Raw genomic sequence first — 25,433 nt, forward strand, 5'->3', positions numbered from 1 at the left:
AGTGACTTTCGGATGAATCAGTCAATCTCATGTATGTAGATCATCTGAAAGCCAATGACCTGCTTTGCATTTTCAAGCTAGTCTGTAATGATCGGTGTAACACAGAGAGGGTCTGATTACCGGTGATCTGCAGTATCACCGAGAATGCAGATATATACCAGATTATTGATGATCTGCAGTATCACCGATAATCCGATATACCACTAACCTCTGGACACCTGAGACAAGAGAGTGTGGGTGCGACAGTAATACTTTGAGGACTGTACCTCAGAAGTAGGTACAGAAGCAGTAAGGAGTACTGCACAGAAGTACGTTCCTTCCGTTAGCCTAGACTCTCCCGAGGGAGGAGCTAGGCTGAGAGTAGGAAGGACAGAGTGTGAGTGACACCAGTGAGGGTGTCACTAACAGGTCTGGGAACTGCCTCTAACAGTAAGGCCAGTTCTCGAGGTCGGGCAAGCCAGGTCGTTAACACACAGACAGATAAGGTACAGATTCAGGAGACAGATACGTAATCCAATGGACAGGCAGAGTTTGGCAACGGAGTATCAGAATAGCAAGGTACAGAATCAGGAGGCAGATACAGAGTCCAGGAACAAGCAGAGTTTGGCAACAGGATATCAGAATAGCAAGACACAGAATCAGAGATCAGAGGAATGGTCAGGCAGGCAAAAGGTCATAACAAATAATACAATACAATATTCCTAAGCTAAGGTGTGAGCTCCGTAATCATCAACACCTTTGGAAACTGATCTAGAACACAGATACTGACAAGGTCTGAGTGCTACCACGTAGTGATCGCAACGGCAGACACCAGAGAAATGACCAGCACCCAGTATATATACTATAGCGCTCTCCAGCACCACCCCTAAGTGCTGGACCAATGAGAACTGGTGAAAATGTCAGCTGACCAGCTTGGTCAGCTGACTCTCCTCTGGCTGTCATATAAGCTCTGCCTCTCAGCGCGCGCGCGCGTCCTTCTGAACCTATGTGGACTATCAGTCCCAGCCACACCAGACATGTTTTGCAATGTATCGGCTGACTCGGGCGCAGGACCCGCCGCGCTGCTCTCCAAGCAAGCGGCGGCCTCCCCGCGTCCAACCACACTGTCATTAACATTGTCATGCGCGCAATCTGCCACATCCAACGCGGACTCCACCGCTCTGCCCATGCGGCGGTCTCTCCGCGTTGTGCCGCCATGTTGGACGCGGAAACAGCCGCCTCACTCTGAGTACTTGCGGCGGCTTTTCCGCGTTTCCTCACATGGTCACTGTAAAGATTGCTGGAATAAGCTAGGTCACAGAACCGAGATATATATATTATATATATATATATATATATATATATATATATATATATATATATTTTGCTGAAACTGTATTACATATTCAAAATGACTATGTATACCAAAAATATATACCAACTGTCCATGTGGATTGCCCAGCGGTGTCGTACATTGAGTGAGTGAATAGCGGCTGACCCCTGGGTGCTGATAGACTGAAATAAGCAACTCAAGTTGGTAAGCAAATCCCAATTCTTCCTCCTACTGTTCTTTATAGAAGGGGCGGATTGACTGGGTGAAAGGGTAACATCCAAATGGAAACCAAGCCGTCACATAGGAGTAGAGATGTCAGCTCAGAGGTAAGCAGGGTCATCCCTGTAACTAAAGACTTCTGAAGAGCAGTATGACAGGAGGTTTCAGAGGACTCCACATTTCTTTTATTTCGGAGGGGGGGGGGGGGGGCGGTATGCACAGGATGAAGGTTTTCATTTACATGGTGACACATGCTCATTTAATCAGATCAATGGAATTTGTGTTATTTACCTCTGGTGGCATAGTATCATCCAGAAACTCTGGTCTCTCCCCATAGATAAACCACTTCCGGACGACGGTGACTGAAATCTAATCTACACCCAGTTTGGAAGCGGTTATTCCTGCCAGGGTGTAGATTTCACCTCACCACTGCCGTGCGTTTTTGCAGCTCCCGCCAATCGCATCATGCTCTGTCCGCCCCAGCTCACTCACCCTGCTGTCGGCATGGCAGCAGAGCTCCATGAGCCCGTCAGGAGCCGATTTCATTGGCTCCTGACCCTGCCATCAATGTGAGCGAATCCCATTGGCTTACATTGATCACAGGGTCAAGAAATCGGCTCCTGACCAATTCAGAGCTCTGCCGTCGTAGCGCTGAGTGTGGGCTGAGGCGGTGGGTGTGCTACATGTATGGTGATGGCGGTGATTCAGCGCAGCGAATCGTCGGTATGCAGCGGTTTTTGGTGCCAGTGGTCTCTGATCTTTAAGGGGCAAGAGACCACTGATACTGAAGTGGTTAAAGAATAACGTTAATGAAAATAACGTCCCCAATGAAATTGCTTATTTTTTACAATATTCATTTATAAATGAATAAGTCAGTGTTGACCCTTTGTAAAATATTTCCTCACTCTGATTAACATTCTAAAATTCATAAAAGGTGGCGACATCTTTAGTCCTTTCAGGTGCAACCAATTCAACTTCAGCGCTGCACGGTCCTTTAATGTATTAATCCATCACCAACACCCTTCAAAGTGCAGGCTTACCGGCTTAAAAACAGACCCAAATTATAAAGGTCTAAGCGTATAATAAGTCTCCACAACGATCAAGGCCTCTCCAGGTTCTCCTCAGAATACAGATGCACCAGCAGTCATCCTTCAAGTGGCACAAATACTCTCAGAATGTATGCAATACCAAAGAAAAACAAATCTAAGTGCTCTCCATTTTAAAAGACAAGCACCTTTATTCACAAGCATAAAACGTTTTCCAGATACTCACATAAGGGCCCTTGTGACAGGGACCCTCAGCAGAAATAGCGCTTCACATAAAAGTGTCAGTGGGGTGTTGCTCTCCCATCTGCCATCCATTTGCCCGACCTAGGTTTCGCTAATGCGTCCTCAGGGGCATCTTCAGTCCTGTCAGGTGAAGCTGAGCGATATTGGTTTCCGAAGCCAGTGAAAATAATCCCTGGTCTCCCAGAATGCTCTGCATAGCTAAACAGCCTAGGCCAAGCTTTACTGGGAGGGCGGGGCTACATACCAATATAAAGCAGAATATAGATATAGGAAGTGTTTCTGATGCAGAAACCAGGAAAATTACCATGGGTATCCTGAATAATTTACTACATTCTACGATACATGTCATTACAGTGCCTCTAGCATTCGACAGAAACGTCTGTAGCACATGGGTACATGGCAGAGACATTTGATGGCTCACTCCTATGGAGTCAGGGAAGGATTTGGGTGATTTCATGCACCCTGCAGTCAGCTATGTAATACATTAGCACTGTACAGATACAGTAACTAAATTACCCACTGCTAATAATTTTCCCACCACCCTTGGACTGTATATGCATACATTCAAAGCAGTTAGTATTTTATGTGCCAGAATGTGAAAAAAATGTATTTGATAGAGCCTGGCTCTTTCTTCTCAGCTAATCATTTCCCATGAGTGGTCTGTTACTATGTAAAGAGTAAAAAGCAGCTGTGCGTTTCCCAGACAAATCAAGCTTATAGGAAGTGGAACAAACCGAGTGTGAACTGGCACATCAGGTAATGACAACTTGTTCTGTCTGTGTTTCATGAAAGTGAAGAAAGCAGAAGATGGCTGAAGCCCTGCTTTTCCACAGCGTCACTAAGTTCTCAGGCAATCTCCAGATCACTGCCACAGTCTGGAAGCCGTGACTTCACACCTGCACCCTCATCCAGAGGTCACATACCACAGTCACATGACATGTCATCTGTAATTCACCTAATTAAATCACTGATGGCCGAGGGCCATTTTACTATGGGAAAGGTTATAAATTAAATTGGGTCAAGCATACAATTGAGCAGATGAGTAAGAGATCTGACACTTTGCATTGCGTAATAAGCACACGTATCAATTTTACCAGCCGACTCAATCTGCCTGACATCTTTTAACCACAACTAATTGATTAACTTTCCATTGATTTCGGACAGTCTGTCAATCGAAGGAGTGATTGGACATGTTGAAAAAAAAAATCTCCATGTGGGGGAGGGGTAGCAGGGATCGATGGCTGCGTGGTATTGCACTGCATCGAGTGGTACAACTCTTGCAGTTCAACTAATCCTTGAAAGATTTCTGCTAAAATTATTCAGGCTGATTGTACAGCGTTGTGAAGAAATAAAGCATTATCAATCGATTTCTAAACGGGATGTGATGGAATGGTTTGGACTATCGAGCTGTTCTTGAAAACTGTCCGCTTAGCTTAAAAATCATAGCACAAACCTGCACTATGTACGCACCTCCTAGATCAGCCACATCCTGTAAGGAAAATTGAGGGAAAATCTATTGCAACCGATTCCTTCAAAGGAAGAGATGACAGAATTGCTCATGTACAGCCTAGAAATACTAAATCATTCCAAACAATTAATTCAATTAAAAAAAAACAATGTCTCAAGTGGAGTAGCCTACTGACATGTAGGTTCAACCAGGTAAGGAGGACCTGTAAAATATTTTCTGCATAACTAATTGGTAGATTGGATAAATCAATATCACGATTCAGCACCACAAGATGATACACTAATAAGAGTAGAAGAATGCTCTCTATGCCCCTAGGCTAGTCCTGGACCTATGACAAACTCATACACAAAACTTTGCCGCACAAATAGTATGTCCACAGACATGGTCTTGTATTGATCCTGGTCTAGTGACAGACAGGTAGGTTCACACGCAAGGTATTTAAAAATGCTGTCTTGAGAAACATTCAAAACAATAGTGAAGTCCATAGTAACAAATGGAAGCATTCAAAATTGTCTCAAAATGCTTGACAAATCTGTGTGTAATCTGACAAGCATTTTTTTTAATGCTTCCATTTCCTCCTATGGACTTACTGTTCTGAAATGTTTATAAAAGCATCAAAAGTAAGCATTTGTAGTGGCTTATGGGTTAGCAAGCTGTGAAGGGATTGAGGAGGCAGTAAAGAGTGAGGGTAAAGTCACCTGCTCATGGGTCTGGTATCAGTTTATTGCATGGGAAACGTGGATTCCGTAGAGCCTGTGTATTATTTTACCCATAATCTGTCAATGGGTGTTTGTGGCTAGCAAGAAATGATGTTGACCAAAACCAAAGGTCAGCATCTCTAGTCATGTGGTACTGGTGACAGGATCAGTGGGTGTCTGTCTTCAATTAACCTAAAACAGCATTTCTTGTGTGAAAAATCAAATCACGGCCCGGGTCCTCCTGTGTGGTAAGAATCTGTGCTGGTTACCTACACCTAGCTTAGACACTAATTAATCCACCTGTGCTTAGATGAGGTTGCCTGCAAAACATACACCGCTGGGGAGTCACGAGGACAGGTTTGAGAAACACTGACCTACAGAATAACAAGCAGTCATTTCGGTACTTATCCGTTAGCCAGGCGCATCCGGCAGGTGGCGACAAAACTCCACCAGAGTTACATCTTTCCCTACTATCCATGTCGGCCTGGAGGGGGAATAGTAATTAGCGCCACCTGCCGGATGCGCCCGGCTAACGGATAAGTACCGTCATTTCTTGTTTCATCTGCAAACATGCATTGTAAAATGAGAGGGATATGGAGGCTGCCATATACAATACCAGTTACATAGACGTCCTGTTGATCTTAGCTGTAGTTGTGTATGAATCACACACCTGAAACAAGCATGCAGCTAATGCAGTCAGCTAAATGTATAAGATGCAGAGGATCAGCAGGACAGCCAGGCAATGTGCACGGTTTAGAAGGAAATAAATGTCAGCCTCCATATCCCTCTCACTTCAGGTGTGTCTTTAGTGTTTGAGGGAAACAGTCATTCTCACATAAACGGAGGAAGGCAGACTGAGACATAAAAAGGCCGAATACATGAAACAGAAAATCTACAGCAGGGGTCAGGAACCTTTTTGGCTGAGAGAGCCATGAACGCCACATATTTCAAAATGTAATTCTGTGAAGGCCATACAATATGTTTCAAACTAAGTACAAGTACAATTGGAGCGGCAGTTAGTTCTGGAGGGAGCGCAAGTAAGCTAGTAGTGCATGCTACAGCAGTAGCGCGCCTACTTTGAAAATGTTACTCATGCTGCCACACTAAGCTGCGCTTCATGCCCGGGGCGCAGCTTAGGGAATCAACCTCTACTGATTTGTCTGCGAGCCAGATACAGCCATCAAAAGAGTCATATCTGGCTCCTGAGCCATAGGTTCCCTACCACTGATCTACAGGATACAAATAAGAAAACAGCAGACCATTCCTTATTGTCACTCATTAAATATGTACATGCATTTGAATAATTAGGCTCATTTTTTGACACAGGGTTGCATTGGGCATTCAGACAACACATTCTAATGTCTGCAGTACTGGCTATGCCTCTGGGTAACAAAACAATTAGCCATACAGAGCTGTGATGCTTAGGAGAAGAGCAGGAAGTGATCTCTACAGCACTGGTAGCACACCATCAGCATGGATCCCAATCACACCAATTATAAGTGTTCATCAGTTGCTCTGCTGGTTCACTGCTTAATTACATGATAGTGTTGTCCGGATCATGAACGATTCGGATCTTTGATCCGAATATATTTTGTGAGTCGAATCATCAAAATGAGTGATTCGGATCGCAAAAGGGGCGGGGCCAGGAGCGACACGCCCCCTCTCAGCAGGCAGCGGGGTCCTGGAAGCAGAGCTGAGATGGATCGCTCTGTTGGATGGGAGGCAGCCTTGCACAGCCACAGGTAGATGAGAGAGAGGGGACATGGGTGCCACAGCCAGATATGTGTAGACTAGAGCACACATACTGGCTATAACGTGCTGCTCATTATAGGCTGTCTGTTCCGTAGTTGTGCACAGTGAACAAATTGGAAGCTTTTGGCTCAGCTCAGTAACTTTGCAGGCACTGTGATTGCAGCGCAATATGATCCTCTTGCACTGCTCTAAACAGCTGCACTTTACTTCTGGGAATGCTTTCTTTCACTGTGCGACGTTTGCATTCAAAGTACACAGATGAGCATATAGGTGAAATACATGTAAAGCATATGATTGCAGCATGTGGGTATTGTGTGCAAGCAAACATTTCTGCTCTCTGCTCGTCCCTCCTCCCTTCTCTGTCCACTCCCTGCCCTCTGTCCATCTTCTCCCCTTCTCTGTGTGTCCACCCTCCCTCCCCCTCTCCTGTCCATAGCAGGGAAAGACCTGTCCTGCTATTCATTTCACCCCCGAATGCTTCGGTAGTAAAATGATCCGAGATTCGGATCAAAGATCCGGATCTTTTCAATGATCCGATTCGAATCATCCGGATCATTGAAAAGATCTGAACTTCCCATCTCTATTACATGAAGCTGCAATATCAGGCTGGGTGTTCTAACAGGCCACAAACATATTGCATTATGCTTCAGCAGCTGCTAGGCAACGTGATGTAACTCATGACTTCATCATTACTCACCTTCCTGCTGCAAGACAGAAATATCTGTCTGCAGACTTAACCCTGGAATCACAGCAATCGCCTCAGCACAGAATCCAGACAAGATGGGCTCTTTAAGTAGCAGAAGTAAGCTCATCTATGGGATTTATAAACCCCAAGGCACACACAATGAGAAGCACTCTGTCATCAAGCAGAAACATTTTCCTGTTACCAAGTCTTGACTCACAGTACTCCTTTAATAAAAGAAATAAGGAACCCGCCATTGTCGTCCTACCCTTTCCTGGCAAAAAATGCTTGTGTTTAATGCCCCCATCTATTCTGTCCACGAGAACGAAGATCTTGGATTTTGGATTGCGGATGCGTTTCTGCCTCAATGTTAAGTATAGGAAAAACGCAAACCGCTCTGAAAAACGGCACTTCAGAGCGGTTTGCCAGGCGTTTTTTGTTACAGTAGCTGTTCAGTAACAGCTTTACTGTAACAATACATGAAATCTACTACACCAAAAACGCTTCCCAAAACCGCAAAATGCTAGCTGAAACGCTACAGAAAAAGAAGAAAAAGCGTTTCAAAATCTGCTAGCATTTTGCGGATCTGCTAGCTGTTTTTGGTGTGCACCAGGCCAGAGTCAGCAATGGTGCCTCCCATCGATGTCTTAAAGGACAAGTTAAAGTGGATCCGAGGTGAACTTTTACTCATTGCATACTTGTGTTCCTTTCCTATTGTTTATAGGGCTGAGTGCTCAAGATACAGATAAGCCTGCCTCTGTGTAATGTTTACAAACAACATGGCTGCTGTCATTGTATCATAGGAAGAAAGAATCATATTCTATTAAAGCAGTATGCAGACAGATTTGCTGTGTAAACTATCTAAACTTTAGATAAGATATATAAACAAGTTACATGTTATAGTTAGTTTTTCATCTCGGATCCACTTTAAGTGAGAAGAATATAGAGCCGGCCATATTTATTTCCTTTTAAACAATACCAGTTGCCTGGCAGCCCTGTTTATGTATTTGGTTGCATTAGTGTCTGAACAACATCAGAAACAAGTATGCAGCTAATCTGACAATGACAAGAACATCAGAATTGCCTGATAGTCTGCACGCTTGTTCAAGGTCTATGGCTTAAATCATTAGAAGCAGAGGATCAGCAAGCCTGCCAGGCAACTGGTATTGCTTAACCTCCTTAGCGGTAACCCCGTGCTGGACACGGGGTAAGCCGCCGTGGAGGATTCCTTAGGCCCTGCTGGGCCATTTGCATAATTTTTTTTGCAAACACACAGCTAGCACTTTGCTAACTGCGTGTTTGTTGCGATCGCCGATGCGCCGCTACCTGCCATGATACAGCCCCCCCCCCCGCATACCCCTTGCACAGCCTGGCCAATCGCCGCCAGGCTGTGCTATGGGGTGGATCGGGACTCCCTGTGACGTCGATGACATCACTCCGTTTGTTGCCATGGGGACGGGGGAAGCCCTCAAGGAAATCCCGATCAGAACGGGATTTCCTTATGGGCAAGCGGCGCCAGCGGCGATCTGACGCTACGGGGGGACGCTGCAGGGAGGGGGGGGGGGGAAGCATGTAGCTAGCGCTAGGCTAGCTACATGCTAAAAAAAATAAAGTAAAATAAAGTAAAAAAAACACTCCTGCGGCCGCGCGAATCATACCGCCAGGAAGGTTAAAAGGAATTAAATATGGTAGCCTCCATATCCCTCTTGCTACAGTTGTCCTTTAAAGCACTAGTGTACTTGCATTTATTTGTGCTTAAATCATTTCAAATGGGGTTATAATCAGTAATTCAATATATGATAAGAATTTTGACTTTGTTCTAACATACAACTTCAGCACTGCAGATGTTCCCATTTCAGAAACAAAGCCAGTCAGTCTTACACCCGTACTCAGTGTTACTAAACTGTAGTTCAATGAAAACATGTTTAAGAGTTTAGTTGGTGAATTTTAACATGAATGAGCAGTGAGCACAGCTCCAAATCACATCATCCAAGCAGAGATCAGCACTGCAGCTTACAGTATAAGGGCTCAAACCCACTAGCAGCCTTTTCTAAGCACTTGTGATTTGAAAAAGTTCTTGCTAATGCAATGCTATGCGGGATTTTTATAAAATCACATCGCTCAAGTGGGATCACACCCATAGCATTACATTAGCAAGAGCTTTTCAACTCAAGTGCTCAGAAAAGCGCTTCTAGTGGGTTCCATGCCTAACACAGTGTAGCAGATTATACAATACATATTGGTGTTGACATGACTTTATCTAACAAATACTGCAAAATGAAATATTCAAGTGTTCTGCATTGTTGATCAGGGCCACTATCTTTTTTATTTTTTATTTTTTTACAGTAAGATCAGGGTCACTTTTTAAATAATATGAAAGACACTTACATACAACTTCAGGACTGAGGCAGGGGTCACACTTACCGGCTTTCGTACGCGTTTTCTGCACAGAAAAACTGACTTCAACTGAGAACTCATGTTAATCAATGAGCTAGGTCACACTTTAATGCAGATTTCGCATGCAGAAAAAAAACTGACATCTTGCGCAATTTGTTAGTTTTCTCTATAAATTACATTAGCTGTTGTACGGTAGAGGTCACATTTGTCTTTCAGTTTTCTGAAAAGTGTAGAAACTGAAAGAAAAGTGTGACCCCTGCCTGAAAGTGTGCGGTGAACACAACTTGCAGCAGGCAAGTAGAGGAAGGGCTTACTTTATCAGGAAGAAGCATGCACTGGAGCACAGGGAGTGCTCCACAAGGCAGAAGCAAGTGCTAGACAACAGAGGATGCTTCAACAGACACAAGCATGCACTGGAGCGCGGGGGGAGCTTCATAAAATGAACAGTGTTTTGCTTGTTTTCAAAGAGGAGAGTATCCCATACATACGCCAACAAATACACGCACTGTACATCAATTATACTGTACATGCACTAAACATTAAAACCACCTGTCTTATATAATACAGGGCAGGCTGTGCCATAAAAACAGCTCTGACCCAACAAGGCCTGGATTCCAAGGAGCTCTGCAGACAAGCTGTGGTATCTAGCACTAAGGCGTTAGCAGCTAACTCTAGAAGTCCTGTAAGTTGTACGTAGGGCCACCATAGGGCAGACTAGGTCTTAAAGTACATTCCACAGATCATACAGCATTGAATATCAAAACCTTAGCAGGTTGTCTATGGACCTACTGTTATTCAATCATTAAATTCAGTGTACACTGCTCTATGAAGTATGGTAATCGTTCACTTTTCTAATCAATACTCAGGTCAACAAAACACTGTCTATTCAGACCTTAAAGGGGACCTAAACTGAGAAGGATATGGATTTTTCCTTTTAAAAATAATACCAGTTGCCTGACTCTCCTGCTGATCCTGTGTCTCTAAGGCCAGAAACCCACTAGGAGCGCTTTCTAAGCGCTGGTGATTTGAAAAAGATCTTGCTAATGCAATGCTATGGGGGATTTTTTATAAAATCACATCGCTCCAGTGGAATCACACCCATAGAATTACATTAGCAAGAGCTTTTCAACTCCCAAAGCGCTCAGAAAAGCGCTGCTAATGGGTTTCTGACCTAATACTTTCAGCCACAGCCCCTGAACAAGCATGCAGATTAGGTGCTCTGACTTAAAGGGAACCAGAGATGAACGATTCACACAAAATAAACTTATCGGCCGGTAGCTTGTAAAGAATAAATGCTCTACCTTATAATTTCGCCACTCTGGTGTGCCTTTTTGAGTGTTTTATATACATTATTGCTCCAGGAAATATCCAATAAGGCCGCCAGGTTATAAGCTGTTCTGGATGTGCTGTCTAGCCTCTATGAGACTATAGACAAGCAGGGCTGCAGCAGGCTTTCATCTGTGTGCTTTCAACTTTATTATTCTGGCATGCTGTGTGGTTGCCTGTAGGAAGTGTCTCTCATAGAAATGAAACTGCATACAGTAGATAATGACTGGCTGCACAGTGCACACAGATACACTTGTCTGTTTCAGAGCTTCTTCCTCCGCAGCAGCAGCCCCTCCCATATCAACAGCTCTGAGTAGGAAATCTGAGCTAGGAGGGGGCAGGCTTGGGCTTGAAAAGACTCCACAGAAGAGTGACTCAGCTATAATGATTCCAGGTCAAACCTAGACTGAATCAGTAGGTGGATTGTTATCACAGCTGATAACAGATAGATTAGACTGAGAAGAATAAAACTAAAAGCATGATAGGTGTTTACTGTCATGTTCCCACTGATAAATGTAATAAAATACATGAGGGTGCTTCGTCTCTGGTTCTCTTTAAAGCGGTATTGTCACCATAAAAATCAAATTTCAACAGCAACTGGTCTGAGTGTATTAAGTGATAAAGATGCTAATCCTGCATTCAAAACTTATTCTGCTGTTATGGTTTGGAGATATCACATACTTTAGGAGCACTGGCCCTAGTGCCAAACAGTGCCAAAAAGTTGAATGCTGGGAGTTCTTTTTATCTATAATATATTCCTCCTCTTCTATTTATTTCCCTGCCTAGCTGATCATTTGTGTTTACAAGCAAGGCTGAAGTGACTCAGTGATTGGATGTGTAAATAATAATAAAAAAAAAAAAGACTCTGGGAGGAGGGCAGCTAATGAATACACAATGAGCAAGAGAAGGGAGGGGGGAAAACAAGAGTCAGGGAGGATATGATGTCAGCATTAGCCTGGCAAAATGGCCACTGCCTGCAATAGGATCTTCTGCTTTTTCCTTTATGAAATTCACAGGAATAATTACATGGATAGCACAATACATCTGTTATGTAAGTAGAAGTAGTATTTATCTACTTATATATGTGTTTTTTATTACTAGGTTAGCATGGGTGTTGCTTGTTCTTTAAGTCAGACTGGATTAGCTGCATGCTTGTTTTAGGTCTATGATTCAGCCAATACTGCAGCAGGACAGCCAGGCAACTGGTATTGTTTAAAAGGAAACATCCATATCTGTCCCAGTTTAGGTTCCCTTAAACATGGGTAACAATACCAGCAGGAACTTACAAAGTCCAGAAAACTTTCTGCTGCCATAAAACACATTCAGGGCTCTTTTCCACTAGCAGCATTTTGCTAAGCGATTCTGATTACAAAATGTTACTTAACCAAAGGAAACAGCAGACTCATATTTCCATTGGTGCACATGATTGTTTTCCGCTCACAATTGTCGTGCCTGCTGCATTTTTCATACACACCCATAAAAAGTGTAGAAGTGCAGGAAAATTGCACAGAAATTGCACCACTGTGCGAATTCGGCAATTCAAAATATTTTCCTGGATGTTTTTTCCCCCTTCTCACAGAAATTGCAAACGAACCGCAATCCCATCTAAGGCCTGGTGCACACCAAAAACCGCTAGCAGATCCGCAAAATGCTAGCAGATTTTGAAATGCTTTTTCTTCTTTTTTCTGTAGCGTTTTGCGGTTTTGTGTAGCGATTTTGGTGTAGTAGATATATATATTGTTACAGTAAAGCTGTTACTGAACAGCTTCTGTAGCAAAAACGCCGGCAAAACCGCTCAGGCGTTTTTCAGAGCGGTTTGCGTTTTTCCTATACTTAACATTGAGGCAGAAACGCATCCGCAATCCAAAAAATGCCTCACCCCGGGAGTACGAGTTTCTGCAAACCGCCTCCGGCTCTGGTGTGCACCAGCCCATTGAAATACATTACCCAAGCGTATCCGCAGCCGCAAGTGGATCGCAAAACGCAGCCGAACCGCTCTGGTGTGCACTAGGCAATATACTGGACCGAGCAGAGGAAAAGCGCGGTGACAGAAACAGTGCAATAGCCTTTCTCAGTGGAAATCTATTCCATGCATTCTTCCATGCTGATAGCAAGGAGCAGTACTCAATGTAGTGCGATCTGTTGTTCAATCCCTGGGATCAGGAGTTCGCCGCATCACCAGCCATTTCCTGTAGTACAGACATTTAAGCCTAGTTTACAGCGCATCAGTTGCATTGCAGCATAAGTCTGCATGTCAACTCACTGCCCATGCAGTTCTATGGGGCTGTTCACAGTATTGCATTGTAACTGATTGCGTAATTCTAACTCGCTGCATGCAGGCTTTGCATTAAAGTGTAACAGAGACGAGAAGAGTCTCTGGTACATTACTTACCTGTGGCATCCTTAAGTCCAGTTAGGGCTGCTCATCCCTCGCCGTCTAGCTGGGTTACTCCTGTCACCCACAACTGTCCCCGAAAGCCTGGCCGCGTCACGCTCCATTGCTGGGCTGCGTATGCGCGACTTGGCCAGGCTTTTGAGGACAAATTATGGGTGGCAGGAGTCACCCAGGGAGACAGCGAGGGATGTGCAGCCCTACCAGGGCTTAAGGAAGCTCCAGGCAAGTATGAAACCGGAGAAGTTCACTTTAAAGTCTATGTCCCGTCTTTATTGCAGTTCACACTCATTTTAACGAGTGGGTTATGCAGCTGACCGCTGTGAATCAAACCTCAGTGTTCAGGCTGTATTGTTCCCAGACAATTGTCTGTACTCCATAATGAATGGCATGACTGCTGAACAAAGCTCTGCCTATATAACCTGCTGCCGGGCAGCTTTAGGTCACATGACCACATCTTAAACAGGATTTTTAGCAGCAGGAGACTCATTTGACATAAAAAGATATCCTCTGGTCACTCAGATGGTATAACATTGTTTGTCATGTGAGCACTTACAAACAAATCACCCGATTAGCTCCTCTGAGAATCTGACATTTTAGGCTGGAACTGCTTGAGTGATAAACAGCATTTTTCTGTAGACACTTTGCATTCCAGCTCCCCTTTCCAGCAAGCAGACTGAAGGTAAAAGACAATTACATGGGCCAGAGTCAGAGCGAGGAGCCAGTTGGGCAGCTTTCTTCCCAGCTATACACAGAAACCATAGAAAGATCTGCTGCGTTTAGTGATGGTATTTCGCAGACTTGTAAAATCGGGTAGTTACCGCATTCCAACCAACAACCAACACATCTCCAGGCAAAGAAGACAAGGAAACCATAAATGATATATGCAGAGACTTGCAGGGAAAATAAAAAACAAATCTGCTGAAACTGATCATTTAGTGTAAAGGCCTAAATAAGGCAAAGCACAATCTGCATACACCCTTGTGCTGTCACTGACTGTCACCCCATGTCACCTTGTCCTTCACAGTGTATGGAAAGCTTCCTAGCTTTGGTTTCCCTGCACCTCCGTAACAGGGCTCTCTAAGATGTAACACTAAGGACCTGTACACACTGAAAATCACCAAGTGCAAACACACGTTTTTAATCAAAATTCTACTTGCAATTCTTATGCGTTTGCGATGCGATTGCGACTTAGCTGAGGCTTTCTTTTCCTGATTCCATGATTTTTTCCTTAAAAAAATGCAATGAAAGTTGCATGCATTGCATTTTTCCTGCACTTCCTAAATGCATGCTTTTAAAAAGCGCTGCAAGCACTATGACTGCGATTTTTATTTAACTGGCATGGCACCACTGTGTACAGCACCTCACAATATGCTTTATTTTCATGAAATGAAGTGTGTCCAAGCCCTAAGGCTAGGTTTACAGTGGTGCGTTGCAGAATGCACGTTGAGTGTGAACTGCAATGGACGTTAACCTGCTGAGCGGTCTGGACGAGCTCAGCTCGTCCAGTACCGCCGGAGCCTGCCACTCAGGCCCTGCTGGGCCGATTTGGCTCAAATAAAAAGCAGCACATGCAGCCGGCACTTTGCCAGCCGCGTGTGCTACCTGATCGCCGCTGCAGCGCGGCGATCCGCCGCATGCAGCGGCGAAAGAGGGTCCCCCCAGCCGCCTGAGCCCAGCGTAGCCGGATCAAAAAGTTCCGGCCAGCGCTAAGGGCTGGATCGGAGGCGGCTGACGTCAAGACGTCAACTGACGTCCATGACGTCACTCCGCTCGTCGCCATGGCGACGAGGTAAGCAAAACATGGAAGGCCGCTCATTGCGGCCTTCCTTGTTTATTCTGGGCGCCGGAGGCGATCGGAAGAACGCCTCCGGAGCGCCCTCTAGTGGGCTTTTTATTTTAAAAAAACCCTCCCGCAGCCTCCCTGGCGATCTTAATAGAACGCCAGGGAGGTTAATACAAAGCCTGCATGCAGCGAGTTAGAATAACGCGATCCGTTACAACACAATACTGTGAACTGTCCCATAGAATTGTATAGGCAGTGAGTTGACATGCAGAATTATTCTGCAACACAACTGAGCACTGTGAACAAGCCCTTAGGGCTCTTTCACATCAGAGCTTGCGTTGGAGAACGCTCAAAGCATACGTTTTGTTGATATGCGTTGCACTGCAGTGAGTGTGCGTTTTTAATCCGTTTTCAATGCGTTACAGCACATAGAAAAACGCAGGTAATTTTTTTTTCTTTTAGTTTTCAACTTTCTACATTGTTCCTCTGTTGCATTCTGGGACTGATTGCCTGCGTTAACGGATTAAAAACGCGCATAGTGTGCGTTTTACATTGACTAACATTGTAACGCATAAAGCTAGCGTTGGCCGAAAAACTGCGCCTGGGTGCAGTGTAACGCAACGCACAAAAAGGCTGCGTTATATGTGAAAGCTAAAATGAAAGTCTATGGACTTTCATTTCACCTTGGGTAACGCAAACTTTACCCTTTGCGTTGAAACGCAGAAAATCTGCCCTAATGTGAAAGAGCCCTTAGGGCAAAGTTGGGACTGAGCCAAAACTTTGCCTTTTAGACATTCATGGCAAAGGAATATCAGGACACAAAGATGCCTATAGATGTCCGCTGCAGGCAGAAGTAGTTTTGTATTAAATAGCTTTTAGGCGTATGTGGCATATGGATGCGAAAACACAGAACGCCTATAGATGTCAGCAGCAGTCTAAGGGTTAAATACAAAGATCTAAAATATTTTCTGTCATGAAGAAAAATCACCATTTTATGACATCACCAAGAAAATTTACCCAACTCAGCTGATCAGACCCTGGGAGTGACCTCTCTCCAGTTCTCCCTCTGCAAAGCCTGCTGGCTATTTTCTCACCAACCCAAAGTGACACTCTCCTTCCTTCAGAAATTGCTACAAACTGGCACTTTGCTGCATGTACTAGAGTTCTAATTCAATGTTATTACAAAGTATCTTTCCAACTCGCTTCACAGCTTAGGGCTGGTCCAGACGGACGCTTGCGGAGCGTTTACCGCAAGCGTTCGGAACGTCACGGTAAACGCGCCCATTCAAGTGAATGGGAGAGTTCACACCGAGCTTTTGCGCGTGTTTACACGTTCACGGCGTTCGGGTCCCGATTTTCGCTAGCGTTCGAGCTGCCCCTGGAAGCGACATGTAGCTTCCAGGGGGCGGCCAACCACGACGGCTAATGTCCCCCTAGGGGAAGAAAAAACGCGACCGCATCGGAACGCGACGCGAAGGCTACTGAAAGCCTGACCGTGCAGCCGCCGCAACTCCCCCAAACGCGACGCCACACAGACGTCCGTCTGAACCAGCCCTTAGCCATGAATAGTCCTTGTTGCAGAGTAATTATCTTCAGAGTATAGCAGCTTGTTATCCACTTGCCACAGTACAGACACACACACACACACACACAATGGGTACAGAAGTCCCCACCAGACACCACTGACAACCTCATTGGCGATCCATCATGTTGGATCACTAATGACTAACCTCTGGGGTTCTATTGTAATCCCTGCAGCATGACATCTCTCACTAACCCTTCCCTCTCTCTATTCCAGAAAACAGAACAGGCTGTTGGTAAGCATGTCTGTACATCGTTTGTTTCCAAAATCAGAGCGTAAAGGTGGGTACACACATCAGATAAAAGTCTTTGGAAAATGAAAGATCACAGACCAATTTTACCCCCTTCCATGTAGTATGCGAGCCATACCTACACAGTCTATTCTATTAAGCTGAACTCCCCATCAGATAAAAATCTTTGCAAGATGCTGCACACACAGATGCTGTACACATGCAACAGACCAGTATCTGCAAAAGATCACTTCCTGCAAAATGCATTCATAGTCTACGATATCTGCAGATCTCATACACACCTTGTTTAATGGACATTCATCTGCAGATCTGAAGATCCATCCTGATGGATCTGATCTGCAGATGAATGTCCGTTAAACAAGGTGTGTATGAGATCTGCAGATATCGTAGACTATGAATGCAATTTGCAGGAACGGATATTTTGCAGGGGCTGATCTTTTGCAGATACTGATCTGTTGCATGTGTATGGAATCTTTGTGTGCAGCATCTTGCAAAGATTTGTATCTGATGGGGACTTCACCTCAATAGAATAGACTGTGTAGGTATCGCTCTCATACTACATGGAAAAGGGTAAAATTGGTCTGTGATCTTTCATTTTCCAAAAACTTTTATCTGATGTGTGTACCCACCTTTACTCTCTGATTTTGGAAACAAACGATGTACAGACATGCTTACCAACAGCCTGTTCTGTTTTCTGGAATAGAGAGAGGGAAGGGTTAGTAAGAGAGAGTGTGTGTGTGTGAGAGGGAAGGGTTAGTGCGAGAGAGAGTGAGTGAGTAAGTGAGTGTCTACTGTGGCAAGTGGATAACAAGCTGCAGGTGAAGGGGTCAAGTGCCAGCCACTTGTGAAGCAGCATCTGACCTTCAGAGGGATTGGACAGTGTAAAGGGGGGGGGGGGGGAAGGGGTGCAGTGCCAACCACTAGTAAAGCAACATCTCACTTCCAGATGGAACCAACACTGCAAACAGTGGCGTAGCAATAGGGGGCGCAGAGGAAGCGACTGCATCGGGGCCCTTTGGCCAGAGGGGCCCTCCCTCAAGCACAATATTAGCTCTCTACTGGTTCTCTGCTGGTAATAATCACTTCTATAGATGCTTGGAATAGTAGTAATCATTAACAAACTGTTCCCCATACCCTTCTTGCACCTCTGACACTGCCTTTGTCCTTGGTGCGCCACATCAATTGTTATGTATAGAGTGCTAGGGGGGCTCCATGTAAAACTTGCACCGGGGCCCATAGCTCCTTAGCTACGTCACTAACTGCAAAGGCCTTCAGAGAGAATGGACTGTGTAAAGGGGAAAGGGGTGCTGTCAGAATTGTTGTTTTCCCACAGACTGGTTAATTGCTCTGGACTACTGGAAACTTCCTAATACTAATTTTCTCTGCACTTGACTTGATAAATCCCCATCAGAGTGCTATGGTTCTGTTTCCACCTTCCTCAACTTTCTTCATCCTTGAATGCTCATCAAGTATTCAGTGCAAGTACTGGAGAGCTGTATGTTTGCTGAACATGGGAAATCTCCACATAAATTATTAAAATGATGCAAATAATGGAATGAACTCCTACAAGATGAATATAAAATTCCTCAAAGTGATTTTGAATATGGACTGCCATGGTTTGGTGTAAAATTAAAGTGCACCTGAACTCTGGATATCTGTTTTTTAAACTAATGTTTTTGAATATCCTTCTATGAAGCATGATTAGCTACATACCTTGAGACCAGAAACCCACTAGGAGCGATTTCTAAGTGCCAGTGACTTGAAAAAGCTCTTGCTAATGCAATGCTATTGTGGATATTTATAAAATTACATCGCTCAAGTAGGATCACACCCACAGCAATAAATTAGCAAGAGTTTTCAAATCACAAATCGCTCAGAAAATTGCTTCTAGTGGGTTTCTTGCCTTACTTTGTCTTCATAGGGCCTGATTCACAAAGCGGTGCTAACAGTTAGCACGCTGGTGAAAAGCCCTTTATCATGCCTAAACTCAGTTTAGGCATGATAAGTTTAGGTGTGATAAGTTTAGGCATGATAAGTTTAGGTGTGATAAGTTTAGGCGTGATAAGTTTAAGCACCAACTGGGTTAGCACCGCAGTGCACAGCTGATCAAAAGTTTTGCACTAGTAAAGTCTAGTGCACTTCGCATAGAGTTTAATGGCGCTGCTTTGCGTGCGGGACTTTGCAAGCGAACTAAACTTATCTAAACTTAGCATGCCTATACTTATCACACCTAAACTTATCACGCCTAATCTTATCACTCCTAAACTGGCTTTTCACCGGCATGGTGCAATGGTTATCATGCCTAAAGTCTCTAACTGGGTTAGCACCGCTTTGTGAATCAAGCCCATGGAGTCTCATTCCTCAGATTTCCCCGCTGCCAGCAGATTTGCTTCCAGTCTACAGGCAGGAAGTGAGAATATTGAGACTTGTACAGATGCTAGAGGGAAGGGACGGTCAATGATATGTAAATATTTTCTAGTTGATTATACACATTTTATACGAAAATGTATGAAGCTTAAAAATGAACCAATCAAAATCCTGCTGAGGTAAAATATGAGTGGTCCATTTTCAAACTGCACAAACTTGTATACAAAATGTGCATAATTGTGCATCAACTCGAAATTATTTGCATCTCACTGACCACCCCTAGTAGAGGGTTCTCAGCCGAGGCAGCCAAATAGGGTCATCTCTGCTCAGAATGTAGCATGTGTGCAGCAAGCCATGATACTCAGCGATACAGAGTATCAGATCACCATAGCCAATCACAATCTGAGTGCAATGTTCTCCTCCTTTCCCCTTCAGCTCAGAGCCACTCTGCCAGGCCTCCTCCCTCCTTTATAGTAACAGCAGCACGCAAGCCTGTAGCCTCACAGCACATTTGAATAGCCCCCCACTCCGAACAGTTAACTGATCCCTCTGTGTGACATTTTTCATGTATGTGCCCGCAGCTTTAGTCTATTTTGCTTATTTTCCCTACTATGTTGTAATTTTTTTCTTCGGGGGGGGTGGTACAATACTGTAAGTTAGCAGTATTTTGTTTGGCAATTAGCCAGCGAAAGCTCTTCTGACTCCTTTTCTGCACTGTGGGTGAAGTGCTATGTTCTGGCAGTGCTGAACACAAGGGGGCGTGTCCTGGACTGTCAGTGTGTCAACCCTTTCTGAGAGTCCAGGGTGGCAGAGGAGCAGAGGTCTCATGGGGTCCACATGGTACTTGAGTTTGACACCCCTGGCCTAGAGGTATTATTGCCTATTATGATACAAACAAGTAAAATGAGAAAAATGGCTCCATACTAATTTGCCCACTGCTGACATATTACATAATATTTTTTGGCCATAAGCAACCCAGACTAAAGTTTTCTATTGTCATTCAATTAAATTAACCTTCTTTGGTCGTATGCAGCATGTGTATCATGAATCTCTGCTTATTCCACTAAAAGATATTATAAACACAATGGATGCAGCCATTTTAAGGGATGATTAAAGCAAACCTGAAGTGAAAAACTGGAGAGAAACAATAAATTTAAATGTAGGCTTTTTTCCCAGTACCAGCAAAAACATCAGTTAGCTATAGGATCCGTTCAGGGGTGTAACTAGACTTAATAGCGCCCCCTGCAGAAATGATAGCATGGGGCCCCCTTGTCCCCGATCCCCATGCGGGTCATGTGATCGGGAGCCAGTGAACGGCAGCAGAGAGTGTTCTGCGGTGAAGCAGCCTCAGGAAGCAAGAAAAAAAAATTACACACGCTCCTGCACATGATTTTTGTATGCAAATGGGGAGGTTTCTTTGCAAATTGGCTGCACTTGCAATTGGGGAGAGGGAGGAGGAGGGCCCCCCAAAGCCTCTGGGCCCCCCTGCGATGGCAGGGGTGATTGCTTCACCAATGGATCAGTTTACATATTTCTGTTGTAATGCGGCGTCAGAATGCACACTTACCACAGTGCACAACTTCTCCACACACGACACGCTGGACATGACATAATAACAAAGCTATTAGGACATGTCAGATGTAATAGATCTGTGTGAAGCGAATATACATTTAAATCAGTGAAAAGTAACAGCATATGTGTGGTCACCATTCACATCAGCGTGTAGTGTGGACCTAGCCTAAGGCCTCATTCACACTATATGCGTTGCCGTGCGCATTTTGGCAACATGTGTGCGACACACAAAAATATCATTAGTCCATAGACTACACTGTGAATTTCATATTTTATGCGCTGCATGCATTTTCGCCAAAACACAGAGCGAATGGGATCAGCTATGCAATGCAGATGGCAATCGATCATGTGCGTTGCGTTCCGAACAGGTGAATGGTAGTTTTGTGTTATGTATATTGAGCTTCCATACCAAATATATTGTGAATTAGTGAAGTTTTTATCTGTTTCCTGAATCCAAAGGTGGTACACAGTTTTATGACCTCTAACTAGTTATCAGTGATAAACTGTGATTTACAGCCCAGGATTCTTAACCCACAGAGGGGGGGGGGGGGGGGGAAGTAGTAACAATTAAACTGACTTAATGGGAGTTGTTGCCTGTAATGATGGGTACATGCAATGCATTTTTTTATCAGATCGATGAGTAATCTGACAGGAAGTTGCATAATGTCAAACTTCTCAGGATTGATAACTGGACTGATTTTCCAATTATACCTTCCCAAAACTGATCCAGTTATCAATTGGGAGTTGATCGGACATGTCAGAAATAAATTGGTTTGATCCAGTCGATTGGACGGGAAATTGTATTGTGTGTACAGGTTCAAATTGCTCCGATCGATAATGAGATCGATTTCCAATGATACCTTCCCAAAATTGATCCAGCTATCAATCAAGAACCGATCAGACAACTGTCAGAAATAATCTGTTTGATCCCGTCGTAGTTGTATTGTGTGTACTCAGCATAAAGAAAGCAGAAATATCAGGGCGGATCCACAACTTTACTAAGACCTAATCAGATTTGGAAACCTAGTGATTAATTACCAGATAGCTTGATTACTTAATAAAGCTGCTTTTAGGTTAAAGCAGATCCGAGATGAAAAACTAACTATAACAAGTAACTTGTCTATATATCTTATCTAAAGTTTAGATAGTTTAGTATATCTAGCTGCAAAGAGCTTTAAAAATGTATGATTATTTATTCCTGCGATACAATGAGGGCAGCCATGTTCTGTTTGTCACATTGTCACAGGCTTATGGCTGGAGATGCTATCCGCTTGTCTGTGTGTAAATTCACTCCCCTCTCCTCCTCCCCTCTGCCTCTGAAATCACTGGCTAGTAACTTCCTCCTCCTTCTGCCCAGACTGAGCTCCCATAAGCCCTTGCTACAGTGCCAAGGCACAAAAGGAGCTGTGGGTGGAGTTTGTTTAGTTTATAGGGAATTAGAGTATTAAAACAAACCAAAAAACAGTATTTGGCCTGAGGAATGCCCTATAAACTATACGTCCTAGTGCACATCAGAGCGGGTTGGTTTTAGCTGAAACGCAAACTCCCGGGCTGCAGCATTTTTGGGATTTCGGAGGCGTTTCTGCCTCCAATGTTAAGTATAGGAAAAACGCAAAACGCTTGATAAAACGCCAGATCAGAGCGGTTTTGCAGGCGTTTTTGTTACAGTAGCTGTTCAGTAACAGCTTTACTGCAACAATATCTGTAATCTGCTACACAAAAACGCTTCACTTTAAGTAAAAACGCTACAAAAAATGCAAAACGCTACCAAAACGCATAATAAGAAAAATGCTTCAAAAACCGCTAGCGTTTTGCAGATCTGCTAGCGGTTTTTGGTGTGCACTAGGCCTACGAAAAGGAACACAATTATGCAATGAGTAAACGTTTATCTTGGATCCACTTTAACATTCATTACCCGATTATCATGTGCTAATATTGGTTTCTGTCAAGAAAAACTATTAAAGGACACCTAACGTTAGAGGGATATAGAGATGAAGGCTGCCATATTTATGTCCTATTAAACAATACAAGTTGCCTGGCATTCCTGCTGATCTTTCATGCATCAGTAGTGTCTGACACACACACACATGAATCAAGCAAGCAGCTAGTCTTGTCAGACTTCAGTCAGAACACCTGATCTGCATGCTGGTTCAGTGTCAACGGCTAGGAGTATTAGGAGGTAGAGGATGAGTAGGACAGGCAGCAATCTGCATTATTTTAAAGGAAATAAATTTGGCGGCCTTCATATCCCTCTCACTTCAGGTGTCCTTTAAAGTAAAGTAAAATTTTAGATATAATTTCTGTTTACAAGCACACAGCCCATTGATTGTCTTGGAATGGGAATCATTGCTTGATGATGCACACTGCAAACTTTGTGCCTCAGAGGTCCTGTATTCCTGGAAACTGACTGGATAAGCGATAAGCCTGCCCACAAAATGGCTGCTCCATCGGTGAGTCGGGACCTGCTATGATTTTAAGGCTTGCAAAACACCCTAAGAGCTAAATGTTCCATATACAGTTTCCAGAAAATGGCCTCTGAATACATTTCATTTTCCTGCATCCTTCCCCATCACTGTGTGATAATGATGCAGGCACAGTTTAGAGGGCCACAGAGTCACATATTGCACTGGCTGTAGCATCCTCCTCAACCCCATAGAGGAATGCTTCTCTCTGATAAGATTTCCATATCTCACTGACAGGAAGGACTACTTTCATCCATGATCTCCATCCCAGTGACATCACAGAATGTGGCTCTAGCAGATACCCTGCCCAATGCTGAACACAAGCAATTGTCAAGGACAAACTGGTGGGCTGCTCATCCACCCAGTGTCACAAAATCTACACCCTGGAGGCTTCCCATCTCTCTAGAAGCAATAAGTCATCCTGTTCTATTTTGGGAGCAGTCACTCAGATCATGCCCACTGCCATTAGCAAACAGCAACTAGGACACAGCTAGTGTAACAGAGAATGGAAAGCCAATATCAGCAGCAGATTACACTAAATCCAAACAGCAGAGATGAGGAGGAGACGAGCTCTATCCCATCCTGCTGCAGTCATGCACTGCGATGATCTGGCAGCCAGCTGATGCTGGAGCTGCACAATGGGGAGCAGCCATTCATTCATCGCCCTCCAGGCAGCGGTAGCAGCATGCTGGGCTGGTCCCAGGCCGGGGAGGGCAGGTGCTGTCAGTGCACGGGGGCCACTGGGGAGGGCTCTCTTACCTTTGTGTACAGCTCTGATGCAGCCATGCTGGTGATCGCTAAGAATCGCCTCGTTTGCCGCGCTGATCCCCGCCTTGCAGAAGGCCAGTCGGCGGCGCGGAGCTGCGGTGTGCACCAGGCGCGGCGATCAGTGCGACGGGCAGGCAAGCTTCTCCATGTTACCTGGCGGCCAGATTTCTATTTTGGTGTCCGTCTCTGTGCATTGTGGGTATCAGTGATGGCTGGAGGGGAAGCTGTGATTCTTGCCTTCACTTCTCTGGAGGATGGCTTGGCTGACTCTGCCTCCCATCGGCTGTAACTAGAGCATCTCCTGCTGTCCGCAGACTGCAGACACCGCTCACCCTGCTTCTCCGCCAGAGGGCGACAGAGAACACCTCAAAGATCAGACAGTATGATGATGACAGGGAGGGCTAAAAATAGAATTCCACCAAGCAGCATTGGATTGGGATGATATTTGCCGAATATACAGAGATACTATTTTTTTTTTTTTTTATGATTTTCAGGAGCAATGCCTGATTCAGTAATAATAACAGTATTCAGGATCTTTAGTTATCATTGCTTTATCTTTGATTATTATTATTGATTTATAAAGCGCCAACATATTCTGTGGCACTGTACAAAAACAAACAAACATGGAGTACAAAATAATACAGACCATGTTATACACTAATATATAAAATATAGAGTTGGTACAAAGTACAAAATCCAAGACACAAAAGGGTGAAAGAGCCCTGCCCTTGCAAGCTTACAATCTAAACGAATAGCGCGGGAACAAGAGGTGGGGTAGTATGCAGTATTCATACCTAGAGGCAGTGTGTTTTAGGTTATCTTGTAGTTTGTTTGAGCGTCATGCTATATACACCGTGGGGCGTTGTGGTGTGACAGATGCATTGTGGAAAGCCACACTGCAGTGGTAAATCTAATCAACATTCACAGTCCAACCCGTGTGATCTAATGGAGTATGGTATCCGAGCGTTTCTGTTTTTAAAGGAAATGGAACGCAACACCCACTGTGGACTAGTTTTAGAAACCTAGTCAGTATGCAGAGTCGGATTTGTACTTTTTACCACCCAAGGCCGCCCCCTGACAAACAGCAAAACCCCTAGCACATACATACACT

The 25,433-nt window shown here is 44.3% G+C and overlaps 1 protein-coding gene across 1 annotated transcript in view; it reads right to left on the reverse strand.

Moving 5' to 3' along the window:
* MYO5A (myosin VA) overlaps positions 1–24,646 on the reverse strand; it is a 251,677-nt gene extending 227,031 nt beyond the window's left edge. The window contains exon 1 of the mRNA XM_068275462.1: positions 24,314–24,646. Coding sequence (XP_068131563.1) covers positions 24,314–24,340 — 27 coding nt within the window. The 5' untranslated portion in view covers positions 24,341–24,646. The remainder of the gene's footprint in view (positions 1–24,313) is intronic.
* Positions 24,647–25,433: the final 787 nt, after the last annotated feature.

Source organism: Hyperolius riggenbachi, chromosome 3 (assembly GCF_040937935.1).
Source record: "Hyperolius riggenbachi isolate aHypRig1 chromosome 3, aHypRig1.pri, whole genome shotgun sequence".
Lineage (NCBI taxonomy): Eukaryota > Metazoa > Chordata > Amphibia > Anura > Hyperoliidae > Hyperolius > Hyperolius riggenbachi.